Consider the following 26,306-nt stretch of genomic DNA (forward strand, 5'->3'; position numbering starts at 1 on the left):
CTGTTTGGCAGAAATGCATTAACCTCATCATTAATCTTCATACTTACCAACAAGCATTCACTGTTCACGTTGCACTTGGGATCCTTTAACATGGATTCAATTTTTTTTAAACTGAGCCGCCAAACTTTTTCCAGATGACATGGCGTCCACTTTATTTTATAAAGTTTCATCCCAATTAAAAAGTAAACAGGACCCATGCAAAATAAGCACAACTGATATGACTGTGACAGCCTCTTCACGGAGCAACGAACAGATGTTTTTTTAAAAGTCACTACAAACGGGTTCACAGCATAGTTTCAGCCAACAGTTTTTTTTCCACTGGGAACCAACACAAAAACACAAACTGCGTATGCGCAATCAATTCATTTCGTTGGCAGCAGTAATATCCCTCAACAATAATATTGGCCCGGATTTTGTGGTGGAAATAATGATGAGGCTATCAGCACTCACCATTATTAAGGAGATAATCGGAAAGCAGCTTCTGGCGTCTTCTGCACCTAGACAGTTAAATGCAGAAATCAGGAAGTTGATATCTGAGTTGCCCTGCTCCTCCAGAAACTTTTCTACAACTGTGTCTCGCCGAGAGACTCGGCATTCAAATAAATGAAGATATGAAATTACTGTACTTATCCACTAGATACCCACTAAATTTGCCAGAAAAAGTTAGGGCTTGTCCATTCAAGTGTAAGTGAATTTTTAAATGGTGTGATTAGTCTTAATTACTGCCAAATAACCTCTCCTGTCGATTAAAAAAAATTAAGAAAATAAAAATCATTGGGCTAAACTTTCCTATTATTTTCGGCGGGTTCTCGCCGATTTTCTCGGCGGTGAATGTTTCCCCATTATTTTTTTAGTGGTATTGCCCAAATCTGAAAATGCCCACCGGGACTAAACTGTCAACGTGTATCGGCGAAAAAAATCGCCAGGGCGTAAGTTTGGCTTCAACAGAAGCCTGTCCAGATTGCCGAGGGAACTGCCCTGTAAAAGCTGCTTAATCAGGGTGGAGGTGAATACTCTGCAAAGAAAGGTAAGTTAAAGGTTCTTTCTTTCTTTATTTTTAATGTAAAATGGCGATTACGTGTAAAACTGTCTTGGGAATGCTTTTTAGCTTTTTTTTTGTGACATTTTTTAAAAAGATTTCCCCCCTCCCTAGGTCCAACTGCAGCGTCGGATTACATTTTTTTTTAAACGCCCGTTTTACTTAGTTAACCGCCGAGAAAACCGCTGAGAATAAAGGTGAAATGCCCATTTTCTCACCGGGCAATTAGTTTTAATTAGTTTTAACATGTGTAAATTTTCGCCAGTATTATTTACCAAATGTTAGCGGTTTTTCTGGGCGGGCAATCGGGCGTTGAGGCGCTCTCAGGAAAGTCTAGCCCATTTTGTTATTACTTTTTTTCTTTTTGTCTCTTTTATCGATCTTTCTCATAATCCCATCTTCCTTTCCCTCTCTTTATTTTGTTTTCTGTACATGATTTGGCCCGGATAAAATATTCTAACTTAAACTTCCGGGTATACTAAGCAGCTGTGAAATTTGGCTCTGTATTGCCCCATTTTTCAGGGCTGCAGGTGCCGTTTTGGGTCTAAAATGGTGTCCACACGCGCACACCTCTGGTGCGAGCCAAGCCGCTCGCCCTCATGGTGAGGTCATTAGCGCAGGCCCTGGGAGCGGCGCCGGAAGTATGCAGAGTAGGCAGATCATGACGCAAGTCGGCGTGCAATGTTGATTTGATGACAGCGTTGCCATTTTCAACCTCAATGCTCCAGCTAATGCCCTTAAACACGCACAGCTGAGCATGCGTTTAGCAACAGGACGGACTTCCAACCAGCACTATTTAAAGGGATCATCAACTGCTTTCAGGTTAGCAACTGATTGATTTCTATTGGCTCTTGGTGAGTTTGTATTAGTGTTTGGTGGTTTGTTATCTTATTTGAGGTTGGTGAAATCTCCAGGGAGTGGTGCAGCAGGTTAATTCAAAGCTTCTGCTCAGAAGTTACTCCCAGACATGGGTGCAGTAGTTTGTATCCCCCTTGGCCTTCAGCATGACAGGGAGAATGACCAGAGGTGACACTGAGGAGGACAAGATGCTCAAAGAGGTTGCGGGGGGTGGAAAGGGAGGGGAGAGAAGGGCTCTCAGCAGGAGGCCATATTCACCCACGGTCTTCAGGGTGCAATTCTCCTACCTCAAAGTCAGCGATAAACAGTGTATGCGACGTCTCCACTTCACTAAGGAAATGCTCACTGAAATCTGCTACCTGCTGCAGGCAGAACTGCAGCCTCAGAGTGGGGCAAGGGCGGCATTGCCAGTGGCTGTAAAAGTGAGTGAGGCCATTAATTTATATGCGTTGGGCTTCTTCCAGCTTGGAGCAAGCAATATTGCAAACATCTCCTAGTTTGCCATGCACTGTTGAAAAATGGAGGTCACCGAGGCTCTGTATGCAAAGAGAGGTGAATACAATTAATTCTCTTTTGCCAGAGAGAAAGAAGCAGGCGGAGTGAGCCTGCGGCTTTGCCAGCATTGCAGGCCTCCCCATGGTGGTGGGTACCACTGATTCCACATACATCGCTTTACAGGTACCACATGTGTATTTGGAGATGTACCACAACTGGAAGAGATTTCACTCCCACAATGTCCAGCTGGTATGCAACCAAACTCAGCACATCATGCAGTCAATGCTCAGTATCCTCGCAGCAGTCATGATGCCTTCTTTCTGCAGCAGTCTGCCGTACCATCTGCATTTGAGCCACAGCGACAAACCAGCGGGTGACTACTGGGCATCAATTGCTATCCACTGTCCACCAGGGTCATGACTCTGGTTCGAAGCTCAAACACACATGGGCAGCATGCATATAACAAAAGTTATGCCTCCACATGGAATGTAATTGAACAAACCATTTGGGTGCTTAAACAACGCTTCCACTGCCTGGGCCGCTCTAGAGGAGCCCTACAGAACTCGGCAGAACACGTCTCAAGATTTGTCATAGTCTGCTGCATGCTGCGTAACCTCGTTATCATGAGGGCTCAGCCCTTGCCACCTGGTATATGCCTAAGATCGGGAGGAGGAAGGAGAAGGGAGTAGGAGGAAGAAAGGAAGCAACCAACACAGCCCATTTTGGCCAGGCTATCCATGATCAATTCATCTGACAGTGGTACAACAACAACTTGCATTTATATAGCATTTTTAAAGTAGTAAACTGTCCCAAGGTGCTGCACAGGTGCGTTATCAAACAAAATTTGACGCTAAGCCACATAGGGAGATATTAGGGCAAATGATCAAGAGCTTGGTCAAAAAGGTAGATTTCAAGGAGCGTCTTAAAAGAGGAACAAGAGGTAGAGAGGCAGAAAGGTTGAAGGAGGGAATTCCATAGCAGAAGGCCTACGTAGTTTAAGGCGCGGTCGCCAATGACGGAGCGATTAAAATTGGGAATGATCAAGAGGCCAAAATTGGCAGACCGCAGATATTTCTGGCGGTTGTAGGGTGCAGGAGATTACAGAGATAGGAAGAGGCAAAGGCATGGTGGGATTTGAAATCAAGAATGAGAATTTTAAAATCGAGGTGTTGCTTAACCGAGAACCAATGTAGATTACTGAGCACGGGGTGATGGATGAGCAGGACTTGGTACAAGGACACTAACAGCAGAGCTTTGGTTTTACCAGTGAATAAAACTCAGGAAGTCAGCCAGAAGTACATTGTAAAAGTCAAGTCTAGAGGTAACAAAGGCATGGATGAAGGTTTCAGCAGCAGTTAAGCTGAGGCAAGGGCAGAGACAGGCGATGTTACGGAGGTGAAAATAAGCAGTCTTTGAGATGGCGTGGATATGTGATAGGAAGCTCATCTCAGGTTCAAAAACAAGGTTGCGAACAGTTTAGTTGAGCCTCAGATAGTTGCCAGGGAGAGGGATAGAATCGATGGTCTGGGATCGGAAGTTGTGGCGGGTGTCATGTATGTAATCTTCATGTAACAACACTGCAATACTGTATATACTTGAGAAATGCACACATTGACCATAGGGGGTGAACATGTGGGAGACACTCCTCACCTGGTCATCCAGTTTTATAAAGGAAGGTCCCACGCAGGATCATCACTTCTTGGTCCTGTGAATAAAGGTGCAGGTCACAGGACTTTACAGTGGCGACGAGAAATGGGAATCAATGACCCACGAGAATGGCCACTGGTAGCACAGAGGAACAGTACTGTGTTGGTGAGGACTGGGACGATTTCATTGAGAGGCTTCAGCAGAGCTTTGTCACGAAGGACTGGCTGGGAGATGCAGCGGCTGACAAGCGAAGGGCTCATCTACTGACCAGCTGTGGATCTAAGACTTACGCGCTCATGAAAGACCTGCTAACCCCCGAGAAGCCGGTGGACGAAACCTTTGAAGAGCTCAGCAAGCTAATCAGTGAGCACCTCAAACTGGCGAGCAGCATATACATGGCCCGACATAGATTTTATACCCACCGACGTCGGGAAGGACAGAGCATACCGGACTTCGTTGCAGACCTCTGGCGCTTGGCCAGCCTCTAAGTTCACAGACGCCTGCAGGGGGGAGATGCTAAAGGATTTCTTTATTGAGGGCATCGGTCATGCTGGGATTTTCAGAAAGTTAATCGAGACCAAGAACTTGACCTTGGAAGCGGCGGCGTTGCTGGCTCAGACTTTAATGGCGCGGGAGGAAACCAAGATAATATACGCGCGCAACCCTGACCCTGATAGATCAGGGGGTCAATATCATAAACGCGACTCAGAGCCCAGCAGGCAGGCAAGGGCAGTTGAACACACCCCCAGGCAGCAATAGACCCCAGAACAGGTTTTCAACAAGACAATGACAGGCTGAACGGACATTTACACCATCCCAGTGGACAATGCGTTCTGGGATGCGGCCATTGACACCCACTAACTGGGTGCTCAAGAGCAGTCACAGGGACAATCAGTGAGGAATGCCTGTTAACAACTCTTTTGTTCACAACAATGGAAATCTCAGTTCATGCTGGAGGTGTGGGGGCAGACATGCTGCTAGGACTTGCAGGTTTAACAGTTTGCCTACAGAAATTGGAACTTCACTGGTCATTTAGCCAGAATGTGCAGGAAGCCTGCGACCAGGCTAATTTACGAGGCGGATGGACCAGAAGAGGGGTCTGCGAGGCAGGATGACGCGTAGGGCAAATCAATGGACGCTGAAGTTCAGCGGGTTCATGTGACAAACATTCACAGCTCATATACCAAAACGCCACCTATGATGATGAAGGTCCTATTAAACGGCATCCCGATACGCATGGAGCTGGACACGGGGGCCAGCCAGTCACTCATGAGCGTTCAACAATTCGAAAAGCTATGGCCATTCAAAGCCAGAAGACCCAAACTAGAATGCATTGAGACTCAATTACGGACGTACACCAAAGAAATCATTCCAGTGCTAGGCAGTGCAACATTAGCTGTCACACACAATGGATCAGTGAACCGGCTGCCACTCTGGATTGTCCCGGGCAATGGTCCCGCACTGTTGGGGAGGTGCTGGTTAGCTGAGATGAACTGGAAATGGGGGGGTGTGCACGCAGTGTCATCTGTGGAGCGAAGTTCATGCTTACAGGTCCTACAGCAATTTGAGTCGCTATTCCAACCTGGCTTCGGGACGTTCAAAGGTACCAAAGTAGTAATTCGCATCACCCCGGAGGCCAGACCAGTGCACCACAGTGCCGTGTGTGATGCGGGAGAAAACTGAAAGAGAATTGGACCGTTTGCTGAGAGAGGGCATCATCTCACCCGTTGAATTCAGCGACTGGGCGAGCCCCATTGTTCCCGTCCTAAAAGCGGATGGCTCGGTCAGGATCTGCGGCGACTACAAGGCCACTATCAACCGGGTGTCCCTACAAGACCAATACCCGCTTCCGAGAGCGGAGGATCTTTTTGCCACGCTGGCAAACGGCAAACTGTTCGCCAAGTTGGACCTCACTTCAGCCTACATGACCCAAGAACTGGCCAACGAATCCAAACTACTGACCACAATCACCACGCATAAGGGACTGTTTGTTTACAACAGATGTCCATTTGACATTCGATCAGCGGCCGCGATCTTTCAAAGAAACATGGAAAGCCTGCTCAAATCCATTCCTGAAACGATCGTATTCCAGGACGATATCCTCATTACGGGTCAGGACACCAAAGAACACCTCCATAACCTGGAAGAGGTGCTACGCCGACTGGACTGGGTAGGCCTGCGACTCAAGAAACCTAAGTGTGTGCTTTTGGTTCCCGAAGTCGAGTTTCTGGGCAGGAGGGTTGCTGCAGACGGGATTCGGCCTACCGAATCCAAAACAGAGGCGGTTCGATGAGCGCCCAGGCCCTGCAACACATCGGAGTTGCATTCATTTCTGGGACTCTTGAACTATTTCGGGAACCTTCTGCCAAACTTTAGCACATTGTTGGAGCCGCTACACATGCTCCTGCGTAAGGGTTGCGATTGGTTTTGGGGGGACTGTCAAGAACGGGCTTTCAATCAAGCGCATAACCTCCTCCTCATCATCATCCTGAGGTGAACCTGCATTCTATGGTAGCAATGGTTGGGCCCTCTCAATGGCCAGGTTGTGCAGCATGCAGCACACAACAACGAAAAGGGAGACTTGATCAGGGGAGTACTGCAGGGCTCCACCAGAGTGGTCAAGGCATCGGAACCGTTGTTTGAGCACCCTGATAGCTTGTTTGATGAGGTTCCTGGTGGCAGCATGGCTCTCTTTATATGCATGCTCAGCATGAGTGTTGGGGTTGCGGAGGGGTGTCATCAACCAGGTGGCAAGTGCAAAACTCTTGTCCTCGAGCTGCCATTCGCAAGCTACATATGGTGTTCGGAAGAGTCCTGGGACAGTGATCTGTCGCAGGATGAATTATTCATGGGTACTGACAGGATAGCGGGTATTGACGGCGAGGATGGGCTGCCTGTGGTCGCACTCCAACTGAACATTCAGAGACTGGTAGCCTTTGCGGTTATGGAACACCTCTGTGTTGTGATAAGGTGCCCATTATGCTATGTGGGTGCAGTCAATGGCACCCTGAACCATGGGGAAGCCCGCTATCTTTGCAAATCCACATATGCGTTCCTGCTGCTTCTCCCTGGACATGCTCCATGAGATGTAGTCCCTTCTCCTGCTGTACACAGGTCTGTTACAGACCGGATACAGCGATGGACTGTGAAATGTTTGCTATATCCCCTGCTGTAGCCTGGGAGGAGCCACCAGCGTAGAAATTGAGAGCTACTGTGACCTTGACTGCCACTGATAGCAAAGTGATCCTCCTGATATGAGGCTCAAGATCTTGGTGCAGCAGGTGGCACAACATTTGACTACCTTCTCGCTGAAGCCTAGCCTTCTAAGGCACTGCTCTTCTGACAGGTGAATGTACGAGAACTGCTCCCGGAAAACCATCAGAGGGTAAGGCCTCCTGTTGCAATGTCTGGAGGACCTCCCCCTGCCTCTGGGCCCATTTGGCATGATATGTCTCTGGAGCCTCCGCCTTAAAAGTAGATTCCAGATGCCAAGGTGCATTGCTAGGACAGCCCCCATGACTGTGTGAAAGCAGCAGGACCAAACGTTGCGAGAAATGCTAATGAACAAACTGTAACACCAGAAACAAGGCAACTATGTTCACAATCTAAAAGCATTCAAAATGATCTCTAGGAAGGTAGTAATCAATTTGACCTCCCAATGACGCGCTTGTCATTGCCTTATATATTGCTGCAGTAGCATCAATGCCATTTGTGAGCGCTTGGTTTTGCTGGCATGATTAGTGCCAAGCGGTAAATGCAGTGAAAACAATCAATATTATGATCGGGGCGCTAGATTGGCATTGCACATACATTGACATTACGGTCTCATAGAATCATAGAAATTTACAGCATAGAAGGAGGCCTTTTCGGCCCATCGTGTCTGCACCGGCCGACCAAGAGCTATCCAGCCTAATCCCATTTTCCAGCTCTTGGCCCGTAGCCCTGTAGGTTACTGCACTTTAAGTGCACACCCAAGTATTTTTTTTTTAAATGTGGTGGGGCTTTCTGCCTCTACCACCCTTTCAGGCAGTGAGTTCCAGAAACCCACCACCTTCTGGGAAAGAAATTTCCACTCATATCTTCCCTATACCTCCCTCCAATTACTTTAAATCTATGCCCCCTGGTTGTTGACCACTCTGTCAAGGGAAACAGGTCCGTTCTTATCCACTCTCTCCAGGCCCCTCATAATTTTATATATCTTAATCGGGTCTCCCTTCAGCCTCCTCTGTTCCAAAGAAAACAGACCCATCATCTCCAATCTTTCCTCATAGCCAAAATTCTCCAGTCCAGCCAACATTCTTGTAAAACTTCTCAGCATTCTTTCATGTCTTTCCTGTAATGTGGTGGCCAGAACTGCTCACAGTACTCCAGCTGCGACCTAACCAGTGTTTTATACAATTTAAGCATAACATCCTTGCTCTTGCATTCCATGCCTCGACTAATAAAGGCAAGTAATCCATATAGCTTCTTAACCACTTTATCTACCTAGCCTGCTACCTTCAGGGATCTGTGGACATGCACTCCAAGGTCCCTTTGTCCCTCTACACTTTTCAGTGTCGTACCATTTAATGCGTATTCCCTTGCCTTGTTAGACCGCCCCAAATGCATTACCTCACAATTATCTTGATTGAATTCCATTTGCCACTGTTCTGCCCACCTGACCAGTACATTGATATCTTCTCATTGGCGCAGCATTCCCTAGTGCTAAGATTTTGTGTCGCTGCTCAAACACGATTCAAGTTGACAAGCGATGCTAATATCGCTGCACCTAGGCGATAAGTATTTAGCAGTAGCACCCTTCGCCAACGCCAACAGGTGACATGAATCTATTCAATTTCTCACCCAAGGACTGCCACACTTTGATATGAGAGTGACCCCAACTTTAGCTAATGAGATGGAGATTAAAATGAAGGCATAATGAGGTTCTGAAACAATTTCAGGAACAAATTTATAATACATTTTTAGGATTGCTCAATGTGCCAAATAACATAAGATCAACATCCAGCAACACTTGCAATTTGCTCATGCTCCTGATTGAAACCTGTGCAATTAAGTCAGTTTTTCATGCTATGAATTTCAACTCACATGTTCATTAGGAGGATCGAACAACTTATGCAGGACCACATAGATTCATAGAAACATAGAAAATAGGTGCAGGAGTAGGCCATTCGGCCCTTCGAGCCTGCACCGCCATTCAATAAGATCATGGCTGATCATTCCTCCAGTACCCCTTTCCTGCTTTCTCTCCATACCCCTTGATCCCCTTAACCGTAAGGGCCATATCTAACTTCCTCTTGAATCTATCCAATGAACTGGCATCAACAACTCTCTGCGGCAGGGAATTCCACAGGTCAACAACTCTCTGAGTGAAGAAGTTTCTCCTCATCTCAGTCCTAAATGGCCTACCCCTTATCCTAAGACTATGTCCCCTGGTTTTGGACTTCCCCAACATTGAGAATATTCTTCCCGCATCTAACCTGTCCAGTCCCATCAGAATCTTATATGTTTCTATCAGATCCCCTCTCATCCTTCTAAACTCCAATGTATAAAGGCCCAGTTGATCCAGTCTCTCCTCATATGACAGCCCAGCAATCCCTGGAATCAGTCTGGTGAACCTTCGCTGCACTCCCTCAATAGCAAGAACGTCCTTCCTCAGACTAGGAGACCAAAACTGAACACAATATTCCAGGTGAGGCCTCACTAAGGCCCTGTACAACTGCAATAAGACCTCCCTGCTGCTATATTCAAATTCCCTAGCTATGAAGGCCAACATACCATTTGCCTTCTTTACCACCTGCTTTACCTACGTGCCCACTTTCAGTGACTGATGAACCATGACACCCAGGTCTCGTTGCACCTCCCCTTTTTCTAGTCTGCCACCATTCAGATAATATTCTGCCTTCGTGTTTTTGCCCCCAAAATGGATAACCTCACATTTATCCACATTATACTGCATCTGCCATGTATTTGCCCACCCACCTAATCTGTCCAAGTCACCCTGCAGCCTCTTAGCCTCCTCCTCACAGCTCACACCGCCACCCGGTTTAGTGTCATCCGCAAACTTGGAGATATTACAATCTATTCCTTCATCCAAATCATTAATGTATATTGTAAAGAGCTGGGGTCCCAGCACTGAGCCCTGCGGCACCCCACTAGTAACTGCCTGACATTCTGAAAAGGACCCGTTTATCCCCACTCTCTGCTTCCTGTCTGCCAACCAGTTCTCTATCCACGTCAGTACATTACCCCCAATTCCATGTGCTTTGATTTTGTACACCAATCTCTTGTGCGGGACCTTGTCAAAAGCCTTTTGAAAGTCCAAATACACCACTAGTAGAGTGGACAAGGTTCTCCCTTGTCCACTTTACTAGTTACATCCTCAAAAATTTCCAGAAGATTCGTCAAGCATGATTTCCCTTTCATAAATCATTCAAATGAGGAAAGGTGAACTGCTTAATTAGGTTGGACTTCCAATATTTTCATAATAGTTCCTTCATAATTTTTTGTGGGTGGAAGATGCCTTATTCAATCATTTTAAGAAGGGATGGTGCCTCAGCCAATCATTCTAATCAAAGATAGTTGACATATAACATATATAAATACTAGCAGATCTCCAGGAGCATGAAGAATCAGAGTAAATATTATTTTATAATGATGGGATAATGCACCAATATAATGGATGTCACAAGCACTGCTCAAGGACAAAAATAAATATAACGCTGATTTTATGAAATGGGATTGGCGCACCACTGGGACCAAATATTGGGAAATCAGACACATGTTCCTTGTGATTTTGTGCCAGTAACTGTGAATGTTACTGGTGCAGCCAGTTTTTCTGTGGCAGGCTCTTTCCAAGAAAACATGAGAAATCTCAGTTATATTTCCCAAGCTTCAGTGCATTTTTTTATATCATAGGGTCACACTGGGGTCTGGTAACATCATCAATTTTCATTTGAAAAACAGCAGCAGGAAAGAGCCCTCCACTTCTACTCTGTGGCAGGATTTGAGGAGGTGCAGCATATAATTGATTGAACTCATGCGACCATAACCCCTGACGCCCCTATCCCCAAAGCAACTTAATTCCTGAATAGTAAGGGCTACCGTTCTACAATGTATAGGCGATCTACAAATATTACAGAATTATATAGATATAGTGGCAGCTCCCATGATTCTCTCACCCTAGCACAAATTACATTGCCAACATTATTTGAAGTTCCAAGACTCCAGAGATGGCTGTAGGAGGACCAAGGATATGCTCTGTAGCTGTGGATTATTACTACATTATTGCATCTAAGGAGAGGTACAAATTGGCTCACGCTTTCACCAGAGTCATAGTGGAACACATCTTTGGCTTCTTCAAGCAGTGAGTCAGATGCTTGGGTAGATCAGGGAAAATACTACAGATTATTGTAGACAACTGTATCCTGCAAAACTTTTCCTTACAAGAGGAGCCTAAATATAGAGCAGACAGGTAGAAGAAAGGCAGATACCTGTACAAACAAATGAGACTGACCAGAACATAAAAGGATCAGCAACTTAATCAGTAAAAGTCGTCAGGCAGGATCCAAAAAACCAAACCATCAGTTACTTGAATTATATTTCCAAAGAATAAAGTCGTCACCATTTGTGCCCAATCTCCTAGCCAAATAAAACCTTCTCTTCATTGAGCCAAGCCCTATATCCAGATACATGAATGCAACACCTTTTCTCCACAACCAACTTCAAGTGCCCCATACTAGAATAACTGGCAGGACACAGAGGATCAGTCAATCAAACGTGTACCTGTATTAAAGTTTACAATGTATGGGGCAGGTGTCTTCAGCATGCTTTGTTTTCGTGAAAATGTACAGTGTATATCTTCTACTTCCTAACTGTGTGCTCCATCGAAGTTATTCCTCCAGTGGGAGGAGGAAGTGATGCAGATATCTGTTGGGTGCCTTTGTGTCTTAGTGTGCTGCCAGGGCTTGTATTTTCAGGGACATGTCTGTAATCATTTGCATTGGATAGCAGGAGTCATGGATGTGGCATCATCCTGAGACATCTCTTTCACCCACGTCAGCTTCTGAGGGGAATCCCTCAATGTAGTTACAGATCTGCATGAAAACAGACAGCTGCATAAGACTTGAGCCATGCATGATGGTTGTCTCCATCGAATTTCCATCCTAGTGAATCCAGACAAGGCAGATTGCTGTAAACTAGAGACCAAGGTCTGTGTAGCTCCAATCAATAAATTTGTCATGGTAGTTATGCCTGTATTGAAGAAACTCTGGAGCTGGACCTCCAGCCAACAGGTTGCATCTCCTGCAATTGCTCTTCCTCACATGCTCTGTTGATGAAGTTCACTACATTCTCAGTCACAACGGTACATTAAATATGCAGTGAAGAGTAATAAAAATGCTTAGCAAGACAATCTATTAGGATGTTGTCATACTTACTTTGACAACACTGCATTGCCCAGAAAATTGCTTCCTCTCCTGAGCCACAGGTGAGACTGTATTGGTGTCCTCCATCACCTTTTCCCTGCTGTTCACCTCTAACCGCACTACACATTTGCTGCATGTCTGTTTGGTGGCCTGGATATTGGCCCAGAAATCCTTGTTTCTTCTTCCCGCAGGCGTTCGACTAAAAATAGGACAGAAGATGCTCGCCAGAGATCCCAGAGTCGAGGCCTCCTCTTCTTGTGCAACAGAGCACAGGGCTGGAGTTGGAGTCACATGGCTGTGGGCAGCCAATCAGGTATAGTATATTCTCATTCATAATAATAGGAACTCCGTAAGTTGGAGTTCCCATTATTATGAATGAGAAACAGACCCAAAACACTAATATGCAATAATAAAAGATAGAAAAAATGCATAACATATTTTTATTAATTGAAATTAAAATTACTTATGTATTTAAAAAATAAATATTTTTCTGATTTTTAAAAAAAGTTTTTTAAATTATGGTTTAAAATAAACTTACCGTAGTGGGAAAGGTTTTTAACAAATAACATGTGTTTTTAAAATTTTATTTTACAATGTTTGTGTCGGTTTTAAAACTCTTATGCCTGTAAAAGTAAGCTATGCGCATGCTTTTATCAGGCGCAAGAGTTTTGAAGATATTTGCTGGGCAAGATATGCGTAAATCCCACAATCTTACCCTTGCAAATGTCCTCGCTCCCGATATGCGCGAGACCTGTCAAGCCAGAAATTTGCCAGATCGGAAAAGCTGGTTTTCAGCGTATGCGCGTTGTGCGCTGAAAATCGGCTTTTCCGATGCCTTCCCGGGTCCATAGAAACTAGTTACAGACACAGGGAGGCTGGGATTTCTGGGCCATTGACTTCACTGACAACACTTAAAGGAAGGCAGCATCTCTTAAAAGGGAGGTGCACGGCAATTGCAGAATGTCCTCTCTCCCAAACAGGACCACATTTCGCAGCAGGACCACCTAAATCAGTACCTCCAACACCTGATTATTAAATTAGTTTCTTTTATCTTCCAACCATTTTTGACACTAGGCAAAATTGCGCCTTTAAGGGCAGCCATCAGTGGCAACTGAAATTCTGTTGCTAACGTCTAAGCACTTCCAGCTTATCATGCACCAAATGCTGGGAGGTATTAAAATATTTAAATTAGTAGATCTCACATTACGATATGAAGTCAGCTACTCATCATCATAGGCAGCCCCTCGGGGTCGAGGATGACTTGCTTCCACACTAAAAATGAGTGCTCAGGTGACTAATGAATTCATTTTAAATGGTGGGGCTTCACCTCTGGGCTCTGACCTCTCCCCTCCTCTGTGCCTTGCCCGTCCTCTCCTCTCCACTACCGATCTCCGGACCTCGCCGCTTCCCGACCTCCCCTCCTCGCCGCTTCCCGACCTCCCCTTCTCCCCGATTCTTGACCTCTGCTCCTTGTTTGGAGTTTGGAGCACAAGGCTGGAGCTGTGGGCAAATCAAAAAAAGCCTGACTTAATAGGAAAGTCAGAGGAACAGTTTGGAATGCGAGGCTGGAGCTGTGGGCAAATCAAAAAAAAGCCCGATTTCATGGGACAGTCAGGAGGAGCAGTTTGGAATTTGGAGCTGTGGGAAAATCAAAAAAAAGCGAGCCACCACAGCAACAGAATCAACAATGTGAAGGTCGGAGTTGGTGAGTCAGCTACTACTCCCCAATGCAGCAACCCCCCTGGTGCCATTGTTGGGGGAACACATAATTGTTTATATCTTCCCCTCCGTTTCCTTTCTTTTGTTACCAGTTGTTACCAGATTTCACATGCTCCTTTATTGATGTACTCTTTTTTTTTTTAAGGCTCAGGATATGCAGGAAGATGGAAGGTAACATACTGGTTGAAGGTGGGTGTAAGGAGTGCTTTTGCAGAGGTGCTCCAACATCAGCAGCTGAAAGACGTGGTGGGTCCAATAGAATGTTCCTGCTGCAAGGGGCAACTGGTGGCATCAAGGGAGTGTTGAATTGCAGAAAAACAGCAGCAAGCAGCAGAAAAAAATTCAAGAGCAATATTCCACAAAGTTTATTTTGTGTAGTAAAAAAGATTAGGAAAATCTATGGAAATTCGATATTGCCCAAAACAGGCGTACAGGGGGTGCGGTGCACATTGCACCTGCCTGTTAGCGTTGACTCAGACAGCATGCAGTCACATCTAACCACACTACGCATTGGTGGCATGCCCATTTGGTGGCCTGGATATCGGACTTCACTGAAAAAACTTAAAGGTAGCCAGCATCTCTTAAAGGGGAGGTGCACTCTAGCTGCAGGCAACAGAGCAAGTTTCTTTGGAAAAAAATCACTGTTAAACTTACAGATCATGCCTGATCAAGCAGTTGATAAGAGGACGTATATCCTCTTTCCCCCATAGGGAGCAGGAAGCACTCCAGACATCAACTATGGTGACAGTAAGAAGAAATAGCAGGCAGAGCAAGTCAATGCTATGAGCTGAGCTCCAAGAATATAGCTGCAACACCATAAAAAGTTCAATGACCTCACTAGAGTTGACAAGGTACTGCATACCAGAGATGCAACTATTACAAGCACATTCTTGAAACCCTTCACAAGGCTCTCACTAACGCACTCCCTTCTTTCTTGCAGGGAATGTCATGCAGAATTTTCAAACATCTTTTCTTCTTTTTCCCTTACCTCTAACTCACACTACACACCCTGCAGATTCTTAGTTATATATGTAAACCTGTATTTACTCTGTACTGACACCAGAGGGCTCATCCCCTGGAGTCCCAAGGGATCCCATAATCCCATACTATTTAAGGAGGCCACACAGTTTGGGGGGGCATGCTGGAGACCTGCAAATAAAAGACTAAAGTCACACTTTACTTTGAGCTCGCAGCATTCAGTCTGACTCTTTCTCCATACATAACAACTGGTGACGAGATACAGATAGCGAACCCAAAGATGCAGAGAACAGTGGGCATCCTGGAGAAATTCTCAGAGGGAGATGATTGGGATACTGTTGTGGAGGGACTCGACCAATACTTCGTGGCCAATGAGCTAGATGGGGAAGAGAACGCTGCCAAACGAAGGGCGACCAACATATGGCCTCATGAAGAATCTGCTCACTCCAGCGAAACCCACGGAGAAATCGTACGACGATTTGTGCACACTGGTCAGAGAGAATTTGAACCCGAAGGAAAGCATTCTGATCGCGAGGTACCGGTTCTACACCTACAAAAGGTCTGAAGGCCAGGAAGTAAAAATAAAAAAGGGAAGATGGCTCAACCGTGGCTATCAAGGGAAATCAGGGATAGTATTAAAGCCAAGGAAGTGGCATACAAATTGGCCAGAAATAGCAGTGAACCTGGGGACTGGGAGAAATTTAGAACTCAGCAGAGGAGGACAAAGGGTTTGATTAGGGCAAGGAAAATGGAGTACGAGAGGAAGCTTGCAGGGAACATTAAGACGGACTGCAAACGTTTCTATAGGTATGTAAAGAGAAAAAGGGTAGTGAAGACAAACGTAGGTCCCCTGCAGTCAGAATCAGGGGAAGTCATAATAGGGAACAAAGAAATGGCAGACCAATTGAACAAGTACTTTGGTTCGGTATTCACTAAGGAGGACACAAACAACCTTCCGGATATAAAAGGGGTCAGAGGGTCTAGTGAGAAGGAGGAACTGAGGGAAATCCTTATTAGTCGGGAAATTGTGTTAGGGAAATTGATGGGATTGAAGGCTGATAAATCCCCAGGGCCAGATGGACTGCATCCCAGAGTACTTAAGGAGGTGGCCTTGGAAATAGCGGATGCATTGACAGTCATTTTCCAACATTTCATAGACTCTGGATCAGTTCCTATCGAGTGGAGGGTAGCCAATGTAACCCCACTTTTTAAAAAAGGAGGGAGAGAGAAAACAGGGAATTATAGACTGGTCAGCCTGACATCGGTAGTGGGTAAAATGATGGAATCAATTATTAAGGATGTCATAGCAGCACATTTGGAAAGAGGTGACATGATAGGTCCAAGATTTGTGAAAGGGAAATCATGCTTGACAAATCTTCTGGAATTTTTTGAGGATGTTTCCAGTAGAGTGGACAAGGGAGAACCAGTTGATGCGGTGTATTTGGACTTTCAGAAGGCTTTCGACAAGATCACACACAAGAGATTAATGTGCAAAGTTAAAGCACATGGGATTGGGGGTAGTGTGCTGACGTGGATTGAGAACTGGTTGGCAGACAGGAAGCAAAGAGTAGGAGTAAATGGGTACTTTTCAGAATGGCAGGCAGTGACTAGTGGGGTACCGCAAGGTTCTGTGCTGGGGCCCCAGCTGTTTACATTGTACATTAATGATTTAGACGAGGGGATTAAATGTAGTATCTCCAAATTTGCGGATGACACTAAGTTGGGTGGCAGTGTGAGCTGCGAGGAGGATACCAAGAGGTTGCAGAGTGACCTGGATAGGTTAGGTGAGTGGGCAAATGCTTGGCAGATGAAGTATAATGTGGATAAATGTGAGGTTATCCACTTTGGTGGTAAAAACAGAGAGACAGACTATTATTTGAATGGTGACAGATTAGGAAAAGGGGAGGTGCAACGAGACCTGGGTGTCATGGTACATAAGTCATTGAAGGTTGGCATGTAGGTACAGCAGGCAGTAAAGAAAGCAAATGGCATGTTGGCCTTCATAGCGAGGGGATTTGAGTACAGGGGCAGGGAGGTGTTACTACAGTTGTACAGGGACTTGGTGAGGCCACACCTGGAGTATTGTGTACAGTTTTGGTCTCCTAACTTGAGGAAGGACATTCTTGCTATTGAGGGAGTGCAGCGAAGGTTCATCAGACTGATTCCAGGGATGGCAGGACTGACAAATCAAGGAAGACTGGATCAACTGGGCTTGTATTCACTGGAGTTCAGAAGAATGAGAGGGGATCTCATAGAAACGTTTAAAATTCTGACGGGTTTTGACAGGTTAGATGCAGGAAGAATGTTCCCAATATTGGGGAAGTCCAGAACCAGGGGTCACAGTCGAAGGATAAGGGGTAAGCCGTTTAGGACCGAGATAAGGAGAAACTTCATCACCCAGAGAGTGGTGAACCTGTGGAATTCTCTACCACCGAAAGTTGTTGAGGCCAATTCACTAAATATATTCAAAAGGATTTAGATATAGTCCTTACTACTAAGGGGATCAAGGGGTACAGCGAGAAAGCAACAATGGGGTACTGAAGTTGCATGTTCAGCCATGAATTCATTGAATGGCGGTGCAGACTCAAAGGGCTGAATGGCCTACTCCTGCACCTATTTTCTATGTTTCTATGTTTATTCTAACTCCAGAGCACTGGTACAGCATGGGAGGCCTGCTTATATACAGTGCTCCCAAGAGATGCTGAGATCCCTTGGGACTCCAACAGATACGCCCTCTGGTGGCGGTAGAATGCTGGTTACATAGTGTTGCATAAATAACAGCTTGCATCATCGCTTCAACAGAGTCGGTGTTGCGCTCCATCGCACTAATGAGCCGCTCCATACAGTATGCAGCTCAACCAAGGTGACGATGCTGGCAGCTATCCCAGCCATGGTCTGCAGCACATCTCGACCTAGTTCCATGCTTGTCCTTGACAGCTGGACCATTTCTTGAATTGTTACGAGCCGTCCTCCATCTTCATCGGATTGTTGCATCATCCTGGGTGCTTGCGGCTTGGTGGATTTTCCGTCACAGCCTCTGCATCTCCCAGCACTTGCTCCTACTTCATCTGACTCGAATCCTAAGAAGTTGGACCCTGACACGGTTGTTGGCCGGACAGGTGGCACACATGTCAGAAGGTTGGAGTGTTCCTCTTCCACCTCCTTGACCTCAAGTGGTTCGCACACTGGCACTTCTCCCTCCTCTTGGTCTTCGTGACGCTGGGTGGCGGAGGTGGGTATGGTGGATATGATTCATCTTTGGGGGGGGGGGGGGTGGAGGAAGGAGCTGGTGTGTTGGGCTGGTGACAACATTTGGATGGGAGACGTTGGTGTCACACTCAGCCTTTGTGTGCCAGAGATGGATGGGGTGCATTGCTCGGTGCTGTCCAATTCAACATCTGCAAGTAGAGAACAACATTTCAGAGTATAGCTGGGGGATGGGAATGGTCAAGCTGACATGAGCACACCATTAATGGCCGACATACTGTGCGTTAAAAGACATTTGACTTAACATTGCATGACGTTTCATGACATGAGCGTGATGCAGACTGGAGTTTAGTATAAGCTTACCATGCTATAGGATCTGCATCACCCTTTGTGATGACACGGTGGTGGTCACCCACCGATGCCAAGGCATGCTTCTCTCGGCTGCTCAACTCGATGACATGTGCTGGGCCCCCTCCTGTGACACTCAAGCTTGATGCCTTGGATGTTTTTTTCTTCCGCAGAAAGAAACGTTGCAGCCTTTGCCCCCTTTGCTCATGCTCACACACATACAGACACAACTGGCATAGAACCTTTTGAAATTACACGGGAGTGGTTCAATAAATGTTTACTCACTTTTGCTGACACCACCACATCGTTCCAACATTGGTCTCCATCCCGCACAATGTTGCCCACTGAGGACACGGCCTCACCAATCTCCCTCCAAATGCATCTATATTGGGTTGGTGGAGGCTTGCCATGACCATCCCGAGTGAGGTCACTCTACCTCACATACAAGCTCCTCCAGCTCATCATCATTAAACCAGAGAGCTCTGGGCTTGGCTCCATCAGACTTCTTGGAAGCTTTTTTTCCCCACTCATTATTACTTTCCTTGATCGATGGTTGATAATCAATTTGTATCTCTCCCTCCAAAACTGACCCCTCGCCAACTGACAGGGGCAAGTGAGTGCACAGCTTTTATGAGCATGCGCAGCTGTGCCATCAGCCCCAATCGCAGCAAAAGTGACATCATCGCCCAGAGGAAACTCCGAAAAAAATTCCCAAGTCTTGCACATGCGTAGTGCACGGCCTCCAATCTTTGCTGAGTCAAGAGGCCTGCTGTCACCGCCCGCTCACAATCGCTCTCGCCCGCCAACCCCCGCTGCCTGCCACTGCCGCCGACACAACTGCGCGAAACTCGCTCCCGCCTGGCCCTAGCTGCAGCGGGCAGCAAAAACGTACTGCCAAGAAATGGGCGGGTCTTAGCGTTCACCAAGTTCAGGCCCAAAGTTTTTTAGATGAGCAACTAAAATCACAAATTCTCACAGGCTGAAGGCAGACACCCTTCTATTTCAACTGAAAAAATAGGCTGGCTCTTATTATAGGGAAAGACTAGAGAAATTGGGGCACTTTTAATTAGAGATTAAGAGATCAGGTAGAGGTATTCAAAATTACAGGGTTTTGATAAGGCAAACTGGGAATACAATTATTCCCAATGGTTGGTGAGTCAGTAACTCGAGGCAAAAAAGTTAAGTGCACTACCAAAAAACAAAAAAGGAAAAGATTAGGAGAATTTTTTTAACACAAATTGCTGTTGGAACATAGAAGAAAATATATAGTAGTTTTTAAAAGGGAAGTGAATAAATAATTGATTTTTTTTCTTAAAGGATAGTGGGATTGGGTCAAATTGGATAGCTCTTTCAGAGAGCTAGCACAAACCGAATGGTCTCTTTCTGTACTGTAAAATTATATGAAAAAGTTATGCTGGTGGAATGACCGCCATAAAGGGCTTGGGGAGAGGACTAATGGGTACCCCAAAAATCAGTTTTAAAAGATCTAAAAATGCTGAAAAAGCACCTAAAAATCAAGAGAAAAAATGGTAAGCAGATTGGAATGACCTGCACCACAATGCCATCTAGTAGCAGAAAGCAAGCAATTACAATATGAAAGACAAATAAGAGTACCTATTGTAAAATATAAAAAGTATAAGTTTAATATGGACAGAAAGGGTCCCAATACACAAGACAAAATATATATTACAGTCTAAACTGTTACATCTAAAGGGATAAAAATTATTTGACGGACTTCACAGATAAAAAAGATTTATTCAATTCTTTTACCTTCAAATTTGTAAAGGGGTAACATAATAAACTGTGACCAAGTTTTAAGTCACACTCTTAACATTCCTGCCTCAGAGTCTGTTTTCTTGATCAGTATTTGTGAAACACCTGAGGGCACTTTTTATATTAAAGGCACTACATAAATGCACATTGTTGATGTTAAATAGTTTCTAGTTTTCAAAAACAAAAACCCTATCATCTCATTCCTTCATATTCTAAGGTAAAAACCAAAAAGCTGTATACAATGCATCTCAGCAACATATTTGGGAGAAACACAAAATATGGATTACCCGCATCTGCAATAATTATTTAGCTTTCAATGTTTTAAACTGAGAAAAAGATCCAGAAAGCTTTATGGCAACTTTACTCAGTTAATTTGTTGGAAAAAAAGGACTTGCTACCAGAGAAACTAAAATATTGTCACTCAGCATCCTTTTCAACATCCAGCAAAAGCTGAACAAATCTATAATTTCCATCATTCTAAACCAACAAATAGAAATGAATTAAATTATTTTGGCCCAAGATACAGGATCATAGAAAAGCATCTTACAAATGGAATTGATCATACCCAGTTCTTTTCATTCCATGAAACTTCATTTTGATGTAAAACCGGTGGTAGGTAATCAACACATACAGCAGAATCTAATGGAGAGGTAAATTAAAAATTAACAGATTACTAATACACAATTCTCAAACATTTTATTATTAGTCAGTTGGGTGATGCAATAGTTTTTGAAGAACTGGAAATCTCTAGAGTGCCCTTCCAAATTCTTACCAGAACAGGCTTCAATTTATTTACTGTATGGTGCTTCTTTAACTTTTTCAGCATTCAAGCAAGTAACACCTCAAGTTTAACAAATGCACAACTAAAAAATTACATATGTTTCACATTCAACTTTTTTCTGCTGTAAATAATTAACTAGAATATTATAGACTAGTAATTGCACTTTTTTTGAGATCGTAGAAATACACTGGAAAACATTCATGTTTGTTTTAATTTTGTAGTCACAACTAAAATGGAATTGTTTAGGCAACCATTATAATAGCATTCAAAGTTATAAATCTTGATGCAAAATTGTAATTCATTCTGCAATTTAAGCATGTAATGGACAATGTAAGTGAACAGTGATTGGTGGTCATAAAAGTGCAATCTTTAAAGTGTTTCCGTGTATGATCTAAGACTTATGGTATTGATTTTAAGCTCTTGATGCTCAGAGCTGGTTTCTGAAAAGGTGCGTTTTTTGCAACTTAAATGATTTCACTGTGAAACTGTGTATCTCATTTCGATTTTTTTAAATTCTGAAGTTGCTGATCAAGGCTTAGAAATTGGAGTAGACCAGAAACCTGCCAGTGCCACTGTGGGCCGATGTTAATGGCCACCCGAAATAATAGCGTAGGCAGCATTAGTTTTTTGGTGCTGCCTGCTAATTTAAATTAGCGCAGCGCAAAGCCTGGAGTGCAACACTAACTTTCTGGCGGTAGTATCAGCAGGAGGCCCAACTTAGCGTGGTCGTAGCATCCCTGGAGCAAGAGCAGCAGTGTCTTAAAGCTAGACTGTATTTTAGAAAATAGTGTCAGTCCCTTAAAGGGGAACTGCTTCCTAAAATGAAAAAATATTTTAAAATAGGCAGTCTTTAGCCATTAGAGCTCAACCATCTTCTGAAAAAAAAACATTAAAAATAATTCCCAAATGGCAGTCTTCAGCTCTTAAAGCTGAACTGCCTTCTGCATGTAAAAAAATGGTAAAAGCGCTTCAGCTCTCACAAAAATGGCTGAACAATCCAGAGAAGGGTCACCCAGAGTCATGCACGCAGCACTCCAACTTTGTGCAGGGGGTCAACACGGTCCTTTATCCACAGGAGCCAGGAGGCCCTTCAGAAAGAATGATGTGGGTCCAGATCACCAAAGCCATTTAGTCAGCAGTGGCGCCCCCACAACATGGTTTCAGTGCCCAAAGAAGCTTCATGACCTCAAACCAGTGGCCAAGGTCAGTGAATGCCCTTCAAAAGCCATTTCCTACCAACTGCAGCACTAGCCTCACACACTGCTCATTGAATGACTGCACCCACACCTCCCCCCCACCCACCATCAATCTGTACCAATCACGAGGCACAGCTCACATTCCTAGCTTCACCTCACACCCTTGGAGGAGATAGTGCTGGCAATTCTTGGCAGGGCATGGCTGAGCCCTTGGCCAGCAGCGGGGCTGAAAGGGTACAAGATGCTGGTATCATCATATGTTATGCTCCTTCTCACATTCCACGCCCCTCATCCCACAATATCTTCTGATTTCCAAGATGTGCATGGTGTAAGCATGCAGCTCTTGCTTTTCTGCCCTCCCCTCATCACAATTCTACCCTTGTGTGCCTTCCTCACTTCACACACCCAAGAAATCCAGCCTGCCCAGTGGGTAGTTGATCAAGAAGAGGGAGAGGAGAATAAAGAAGAAATGACATCATTCGATTTCATACTCATAGCCACCAGCTCCTCGAGGTCATACTGAAAAGCCATCTGCAGTGTCCCTCACAGGAAGTCAGCAGCCTTCCACCAGCCATGCTGCAGCCACTGGGGTGGCACTGTATAACATCACTAGGATAGGCAAAGGCACATGCAAGACAGTCACTATGGGAATGCACAAGGGTGATTAGTTAATTTCTTGATGTCATATTGGATGGATTAATGTATAAAGTTGAATTGGAAAGTTTGCTTTGTGGTTGCTTTTATTTCAGCATTGTGGCCAAGAGGATGTTGTGCTGGTCAGTAACAGAGGGAAGGTAAGGTGTGGGACAAATCTCGAAAGGGGAATTGGGGTTGTGATCACTGGTACCACAGCAGATGATTCCATCCCGGATATCCAGACAGGGGCTCTCTGGGTTGCAGTCCTCCTCTTCTGCGTCCTCCTCTTCCCTCTTTGTGGATGCTGGAAATCTGAAATAAAAGCAGAAAATGCTGAAAATACTCAGTTCAGGCAGCATCGCGATCTGAGACGTGAACTATGTTTCTCTCCACGGATGCTGCCTGACCTGCTGAGGAGTTCCAGCATTTTGTGTCTTCTCATAGACCTTCCTTCACCATCCGAAGCCTTGCAAGTGTCCAGCAGCACTCACTGAACTCCCTTCACACTTAAAACATATTTTAACATCTATTGCACCAAACCACTTCTTTAATAAAATATTTTAAACCCCAAAAGCTTAAATCCAAACTTACCTGAAAGATGTGTGTGCCAGAAGTGCTGACAGCATATCTGCAGGGCTACTTCTCACACTTTTCTGAGTGTGCTTAGGACCCAGCATTAAACAGAGCAAGAACGTTGAAGCTTTCAGGCGTGGCGTCAAGTCAGTGTTGCACACCGATTGACATCACATTCTGCTCATTTACATTTCAGGAGCCAGCGCCATCAACTGCAGTGCTATGGCCCTTACCAAAATGGTGGCTGCCATGACCCATGCCAGAGGAGACCAAAAGTGAGGCACACACCATTTATTTGCAGCAAACCAACAGTAACAGCCAGCGCACAGGTACCAAATTTCTAGGCCCCACATTCTTAATGAAAATTACTCAATGAATAATCTATCACATGCATCAGCAGAGCAGTTCTTTTTGAAATGAGACACCAAATAAGATGAGTCTGCCACAAGCTGCAGGTAAATTAAGATCTATGATCTTCGCTCAAAGATATAACATTATTTCTTTAAACTACTTGGAAAATACTCCCAAAGGACTGTCTTTAAATGTAGTTTCCTTTGATTCCAATATCACATCATCATCATCATCATAGGCAGTCCCTTGGAATCGAGGAAGACTTGCTTCCACTCTTAAAATGAGCCCTTCGTTGGCTGAACAGTCCAATACGAGAGCCACAGTCCCTGTCACAGGTGGGACAGATAGTCGTTGAGGGTAAGGGAGGGTGGGACAGGTTTGCCGCACGCTCTTTCCGTTGCCTGCGCTTCATTTCTGCATGCTCTTGATGATGAGGCTCGAAGTGCTCAGCGCCCTCCCGGATGCACTTCCTCCACTTAGGGCGGTCTTTGGCCAGGGACTCCCAGGTGTCAGTGGGGATGTTGCACTTTATCAGGGAGGCTTTGAGGGTGTCCTTGTAACGTTTCTTCTGCCCACCTTTGGCTTGTTTGCCGTGAAGGAGTTCCGAGTAGAGCGCTTGCTTTAGGAGTCTCATGTCTGGCATGCGGACAATGTGGCCTGCCCAGTGGAGCTGATCAAGTGTGGTCAGTGCTTCAATGCTGGGGATGTTGGCCTGGTCGAGGACGCTAATGTTGGTGTGTCTATCCTCCCAGGGGATTTGTAGGATCTTGCGGAGACATCGTTGGTGGTATTTCTCCAGCAACTTGAGGTGTCTACTGTACATGGTCCACGTCTCTGAGCCATACAGGAGGGCGGGTGTTAATACAGCCCTGTGGACCATGAGCTTGGTGGCAGATTGAGGGCCTAGTCTTCGAATACTCTTTTCCTCAGGCGGCCGAAGGCTGCACTGGCGCACTGGAAGCAGGGTTGAATGTCATCATCAATGTCTGCTCTTGCTGATAAGAGGCTCCCGAGTTATGGGAAATGGTGCATATTGTCCAGGGCCGCGCTGCGGATCTTGATGATTGGGGGGCAGTGCTGTGCGGCGTGGACAGGCTGGTGGAGGACCTTTGTCTTACAGATCTTTAGCGTAAGGCCAATGCTTTCGTATTCCTCAGTAAATACGTTGACTATGTCCTGGAGTTCAGCCTCTGTATGTGCGCAGATGCAGGCATCGTCCGCGAACGGTAGCTTGACGACAGAGGTTCGGGTGGTCTTGGAGCTGGCGAAGGTTGAACAGGTTCCCACTGGTTCTGTAGTTTAGTTCCACTCCAGCGGAAAGCTTGTTGACTGTGAGGTGGAGCATGTCAGCGAGGAAGATTGAGAAGAGGGTTGGGCAATGACGCAGCCCTGCTTGACCCCAGTCCGGACGTAGATTGGGTCTGTAATGGATCCGTCGGTAAGGATCACGGCCTGCATGTGGTCGTGGAGCAGGCGGAAGATGTTGACGAACTTTTGGGGGCATCCGAAATGGAGGAGGACGCTCCATAGACCCTCGCGGTTGACAGTGTCAAAGGCCTTTGTAAGGTCGAAGGCGGCCATGCATAAGGGCTTGCGCTGTTCCCTGCATTTTTCCTGCAGCTGTCGCGCTGCAAAAATCATGTCCGTTGTGCCCCGTAGGGGACGAAATCCGCACTGTGACTCTGGGAGGAGCTCCTCGGCCACAGGGAGAAGACGGTTGAGGAGGACTCTAGCGACAACTTTTCCAGTGGCTGATAGCAGGGTGATTCCTCTGTATTTTCTGCAGTCGGATTTGTCCCCTTTTTTAAAGATGATCACGATTACTGCATCTCTGAGATCTCCCGGCATGCTCTCCTCCCTCCAGATGAGAGACATGAGGTCATATATCCGCGCCAACAGTGCCTCTCCGCCATACTTCAGTGCCTCAGATTCCATCCACTCCCGTAGCCTTGTTGTTCTTAAGCTGTCTTATGGCTTTTTCTACCTCGTGCAGTGTTGGGGTTTAACTGAGGTGGTGGTGGGTAGCATGTTGCAGGATGGAGTCGAGAACACTCGAGTCAAAGGCAGAGTCTCAATTGAGGAGATCTGCGAAGTGCTCCTTCCAGTGGGCCCTGACTGCCTCAGTGTCCCTTTGTTTTCCCGTTCTTGGCCAGCAGTGGAGTGGGGCCTTGGAGTTTGGAGCATATGTGGCCTTGACTGCGATGAAGAATCCTCGCACATTGTGGCTGTCGGCCAGCTGCTGTATCTCCTGTGCTTTCTCCATCCATCACCACCTGTTTTTT

At 45.6% G+C, this 26,306-nt stretch overlaps 1 protein-coding gene across 2 annotated transcripts in view; it reads right to left on the reverse strand.

Moving 5' to 3' along the window:
* The window catches only part of gra (granulito), a 164,446-nt gene that overhangs the window by 50,922 nt on the left and 87,218 nt on the right, over window positions 1-26,306 (reverse strand). For both annotated transcript variants that reach the window (XM_070876262.1, XM_070876253.1), the window contains exon 3: window positions 21,053-21,126. In XM_070876262.1, the coding sequence (XP_070732363.1) occupies window positions 21,053-21,126 (74 nt within the window). The remainder of the gene's footprint in view (window positions 1-21,052; window positions 21,127-26,306) is intronic.

Source organism: Pristiophorus japonicus, chromosome 1 (assembly GCF_044704955.1).
Source record: "Pristiophorus japonicus isolate sPriJap1 chromosome 1, sPriJap1.hap1, whole genome shotgun sequence".
In the NCBI taxonomy this organism is placed as follows: domain Eukaryota; kingdom Metazoa; phylum Chordata; class Chondrichthyes; family Pristiophoridae; genus Pristiophorus; species Pristiophorus japonicus.